Raw genomic sequence first — 6,000 nt, 5'->3', positions numbered from 1 at the left:
CGCAAAATAAAATTATCAACCGGAGCTGTCGCTGTCAAAAGTTCTGCTGCAGGAAAAGGTAGGCCACCTCTAATGTACTGTTTGAAAAAAATGACAATATAGTTATATTCACTGAAGATAATGCAAATCTAAGCGACGGTGTCAAGTCATGTAAAGCTTCGATTAAAATGACAAAAAAGGGAACATCATCCCTGTAGCCGTGGCACACTGGAAGGGACTGCTGCTTTCACTAGCAGAAGCTGGGTCACGTAATTCATAAATTGTAACCAACAGCAAATTAAAAACAAATGAAGATCGAATTATTTCCACGTGAACAGGCCATAATGTTAATGTAGTTTTCAAACCTTTTTTTTTTTTTTCTCCTTTGGGCAGTGGGGTTGATTTTTTTTTTTCTTTCCTTAATTCACTTGGGATATTCTCCACATCTCCTTGCACACAGTTATCTGTGTATTATCCCCAAACACAATCTGTTTTCCATCCATAAAGGTCTCCTGTGGCTCTTATGCTCGGCACTGAAAAACATGTTTACTGTGTGTTTGTGGCATTTACCCAGAAGAGGTCTACAATCTCCAAAAAGGAACACCTAGACCGGTGCCTTCCAAGATCAGTCACAAAAACATTTTATTTTTTTGTTAAATTATTTCTCATTTACAGGAGGAAGGATAGTAACTGTACTTCCTCCTCTCCAGAAAAACAGACTGAAGTAGGTCATGACCATATCAATGTAGACAGCAGACTGAAATGAGAGATGCTAAATCCACATGCTAGTTTGTTTTTAATGAAAAAATCACTGTCCAGCATTTCATTTTCTATCGTCTAATATAACCTGCAATCCGTTAATTTATAGTGCACAGGGGATATTTACTATTTATTTATTTATTTATTTATATTAATGACAATTAAATATGGTGTCCGAGATCACTTTTTGCAAACAATCACTGTACAGTAACTGCTAAGCTGTTGTGTGTTTTTAACCAAAATGTGACTACTCAGATATATGAAGAAACTGCAGCTGGTGATCCAGGATATGCTGCAAGCCATGTTTCTATACAAACCAACACCCATCTGTAATGTAGAGCCTTTGTCTGCAGATCAGGTCCTCCTTGCTTAGGTTCAACATAAACAACACAGCTTAAAGTGGCAGTGTACACTAAAGTCCTATCCAAGCAGTTACCAAAACAACTTTACTGTGCTCAAAATCAACTGCACAACATGAACCACGTTTTTCATGTATGATAAAGCGGAACAATTAGACTGGTTAAGTTATTTTGAATTTTTCCATCTCAATATTCGTTTTCCTTAAAAATTAACCACATTCTTCCAAAACCCTTTGCAAAGAAATATCACAGGTCTAATATCATTGTATTATAATAATGTTAAACGAATAAACGCATGTTAAACATTATTTGGATAAAACACACACACATTAGATAGATAGATAGATAGATAGATAGATAGACTATATATATATATATATTACACACACACACACTTTATATACTTTCTCTTGACAAATGTTGGAAAGTTGGCTCTTTAGGTCAAACTTTGCGTGAACCTTTTCCATTATATATATATATATATATTATATATATATATATATATATATATATATTACACACATATACACACACATTTTAAGCCTATTTGTTCGGCAAACCAGTGCTGATAGACTATATTCTACACAAAGCCTTTCCATTCTAGGAGACACATATCCCGTATGTGCAAGAGTGTCGCATTTTATAAAACGGCGGTTTCTCGGTTACTGAAATTTAAAACAGCATTTAAATTTTAACGAAATAAATACCACATTGGGCACATGTATCACGTCATGTGTCAGGACCATACATACTAACTTACTAAAAGACACATTGTTTGGCAGTTTAAAAAATCGATTTAATGGCATAATTCCCACATACAACTCGAATATTGAGATGTTGCGTTACAGAAATTGCAGTTAGCATTTTTTGTCCAGAAACCAAACATTCCGCCGGCCAACATATTGACTGTTTTTACGTTACATAAGAATAACACATGGCAAACTTTTAGAAAAAAAAAACGTAATTAATTATGTTTCCATATATATATATATATATATATATATACACACACACACACACACACACACACACACACAGACATTTTCCACTTCCAAAGAGATTATGGTTTGACTGTTAAAACCCCTTTGTGCAAAAAAAACTCGATTTTCTATCCCATCGGTATCACAGGCCACACGAACAAAAGTCAACCTGGTAATTATTTTAATATACGATTTAGCTCCTTACCATTATTTGATCAGTCTAAGCAGAGATTGTTCCTATTTTGTAATTCTCGCCCTTCATAGTATAAAAACGTAATGTCTGTTCATGCTCCTGGATCCCAATGCCGAGTCCCCATTCCGCTCTACAGCCAGTCTTTCCAATACTGACTGTTAAGTTACAAAAGAACAAAAACATGTCAATTATAAAACATGACGTACGAGCAAAACCTTACCCGGAGTTTTACATAATTCTAAGAATGATCTCCGTGTATGCACCCATTGGCTAAATTGATCAAATTATGCACACAATCTGCACAGAATGATCTCCTTGAACGCACCCAAGGCAATGGCTGAGATCCTCTTGTCTGGGTTTTTTTTTTTTAAATTATATTCAGCAGCCTCGTGGTGAGGGTAATGAATCGCACGCTGTTCACACAAACCCAGGGATGGTTTATTTTGTCCTAAATTTGGATTGAGGTCTGAAACAATACTGACAAAAAATGGTAGTGGCAGCGTGTTTGGCAATCATACAGCATGTACAGAACAGTACTGTGCAGTGCTAGTAATATCGCTACATTTTAAATGCATTATCTCTCCGTTGTACTGTAGTAGTATAAAGTAGTAGTCTAGTACTATGATGCACGTTAAAACGTACAGTTAGCTTTAGGGGACATGATGAACTCTGTCAATGGCATTTTTTTTTATCCAAAACGTATATATTTATATGCAATGAATAATGTTTTCCATACAGTTGAAAAGCTCGACATTCTCTTTAAGTTTAATTAGTTGTCTGTTAGCAAGCCAGCATTTTCAAATCACTGCATAAGCCCTGGGCCTTGTTACTAGGGAAAACAGTGGTGGTTGGGTATTTCATCATTATATAGTTAAGCTCCACCTCCAGGCAGTCAACTGAAATTGCCTTATCATACTGTTTAGTTGCTTATTCTTTAATAATAATGTGTTATGTAAGAGGTTTGATTTTTTCTTCTAAAAAAAAAACCACACATTTAATTGAAGAAAACTTCCAGGACTTCACAGCTACTAACTACAAAAAAAAAATTGTGTTAGATTTCTGAAAGAGTTAATGGTCAAGAAATTGAATAAAAAATGCAATAACAGCTCCTTTAAAGGAAATAACTAACATTTTGACTTAACTATTTACATTGTAAGCATATTTCTGGTTGGGAGGCCAGCCAGGAGGGAGTTGCAGTAGTCTAGGCGGGAAAGTACCAAGGCCTGATATATATACTCCTCAGATGCGAGTTGCCAAAAACCATAACAAACTAAAATAAAGGACACAAAATGGCCACATCATTTTATTATTTTATTTTCTTAAATAAGAAAATAATTATAGATTGCTTGTTCCTTTGAGTTTTTTTCCAGCATTCTCAGGGAAAGCTGCCTTGTGGTAGTGGTTGGTTATTGCTGATTTCGGCCGCATGATGAACATCCATAGCTAATAAAGTATAGCAGAAAACATGAATTCATTATTAATAGTATTAAATATAATTATTATAAATTAACTTATTAATGTAATAATGTAAAAAAATATTACTAGTATAATATTACTAGAAAGTTAATTATTTAATTAATCACCAAATTAATTGTTTCATACAGTTATTGTATGCAGTTATATATAAGTTTAAATAATTAATATATATATATATATATATATATATATATATATATATACATATATATATATATAATATATATATATATATATATATATATATATATATATATATATATATATATATATATATATATATATATTTCAGGACGTTTTGAAAAGTTTTGTTTATTTTTCTTTCTACACAACTGAAATAGGGCTTTTGCCCGAAACGTTCTGAAATAAATATTTTTGTAATCATTTAAACTCTTTGTATACATCAAATTAATCTTACAATTTATTTATTGTCTTGTTATTGCATATCGAGGGCTTAGGACCAGAGAGGCGTAACTGACATTTTAATAAATTTACAGGAGAGCAAAAATAAAGATTTTGATTGTTTGTGTTCAATTGCCATTTATGAGTACAGGCACAGTATCAATATAATTTTGAAGAAAATAAATGGTTTAAAATATTTTTTAATTTGAAACTTCAAAAAGTAAGAATAGCACCAGAAATTTTGCTTAAAAGTTAGATTTCCCATAATAACACACTGACCTGAATACCCATTGCAGAGAAGTGTGATTTCTTCACTAGTTCTATTCCAGACTTGTTTTTCTTCAATTTAATAACAACTGATAAATCAATATGTATCTTTAAAATCTAAATGTTCACATATACAGTCATTGTTCATAAATTATACTTAAAAAATACTAGTGTAAAATATAATTTAGAAGATTTTCTACAGTCGACATGGTCTGGTTCTTATTCTGTAGTGAATTCATTGCTTGAATCCTCAATTTAACTGAGTAGAATATCCACAAAAGTTAGATATTGTTTTACACAAAGCTTTGTTTTACAGCTTTTTTCAGCCATTTTGACTCATCTGCTGTCACTCAGCCATCCCACAATGCAACACTCAGTGCCACGAGGGTGTAAGTGTGCTAGTTATGACCTCCTGGCACTAAGTTTCCCTAGATTTTGCAGTTGTGTCTTTGTTCACTTTATTCAATGCAGTTTATGATTTCAGTTAGGTCCTTTTAGCACTAGATAGATCTCATCAAGAGCATTAATTTGAAATATAATATGCCATTTTGAGAAAAATGTCACTTACACCCCTCTGGTTCTGCTAACCTCCCCCCCCCCCCCCCCCCCTTCGTCGTGGCCGGCAGCTCCCCTCCATGGGGCTCTGGCCACAGTGTTTCCTGCCACGAAAGTGCGGCTGGGGGAGCTGGTCTCCTGACCTCCCCCCCTTTCTTCATGGCCGGCAGCTCCCCTTCATGGGGCTCCGGCCACAGTGTAGCGACCCCAGGCGAAGCAGGATCCCCAGCGACCCCAGGCGAAGCAGGATCCTCGACGACCCCAGGCGACGGCAGCAGCAGCGGACCCTCAGGAGGCGACGGCAGCAGCAGCGGACCCTCGGGAGGCGACGGCAGCAGCAGCGGACCCTCGGGAGGCGACGGCAGCAGCAGCGGACCCTCGGGAGGCGACGGCAGCAGCAGCGGACCCTCGGGAGGCGACGGCAGCAGCAGCGGACCCTCGGGAGGCGACGGCAGCAGCAGCGGACCCTCAGGAGGCGAACTCGGGAGGGGAGCCCCTGGCCATGGAGGCGGCAGCAGGAGCTCCACTTCTCCCTCGTACCCTGTACCCTGTGCGGAGCAAAAGGCAGCCCCAGGCGATGCGGAGCAACAGGCAGCCCCAGGCGATGCGGAGCAACAGGCAGCCCCAGGTGATCCAGGCGTGGCATCCCTGGGCGGTGCGAGGCTGGCATCCCCGGGCGATGGCGAACTGGCATCCCCGGGCGATGCACGACAGGGCGGCAGCGGTCCCTCAGGAAGCGACGGCGACAGCGGACCCTCGGGAGCAGGGGTGTAGTGGAGCCGGAGCGGGGCGGAGCGGGGCGGAGCGGGGCAGAGCGGCGCTCCGGCACTTTTTCAATCCATGTTTTTCAATTGCAAATATTCACAATTATAAATACATATATTTAAAATATTTTCGTGTTCGAATTTTGTCTAAACACTTGTAGTAAGCATCGCCTGCGGCTCTGTGCCAGCTGTGCAAATTTGCGACAGACAGACAGCTAGCTATACGTTTAATAAAGACAAGCTGTCGGCTAAAACATCAAGTAATC

The 6,000-nt window shown here is 38.1% G+C and overlaps 1 protein-coding gene across 3 annotated transcripts in view; it reads right to left on the bottom strand.

The window, feature by feature from the left end:
- The window catches only part of LOC117433389 (probable mitochondrial glutathione transporter SLC25A39), a 31,501-nt gene extending 28,951 nt beyond the window's left edge, over positions 1–2,550 (bottom strand). Inside the window, exon 1 of one of the 3 annotated variants that reach the window (XM_059006534.1) lies at positions 2,283–2,550. In XM_059006534.1, coding sequence (XP_058862517.1) covers positions 2,283–2,285 — 3 coding nt within the window. In that variant the 5' untranslated portion in view covers positions 2,286–2,550. The remainder of the gene's footprint in view (positions 1–2,282) is intronic. The other 2 variants (XM_034055588.3, XM_034055587.3) reach the window with 2 other exon arrangements.
- Between the last annotated feature and the right edge of the window lie 3,450 nt (positions 2,551–6,000).

This window comes from Acipenser ruthenus, chromosome 33, assembly GCF_902713425.1.
Source record: "Acipenser ruthenus chromosome 33, fAciRut3.2 maternal haplotype, whole genome shotgun sequence".
Classification (NCBI taxonomy): Eukaryota; Metazoa; Chordata; class Actinopteri; order Acipenseriformes; family Acipenseridae; genus Acipenser; species Acipenser ruthenus.
The sequence above is the reverse complement of the archived record's forward strand: the minus strand, read 5'-3'. Positions and strand labels throughout refer to the sequence as shown.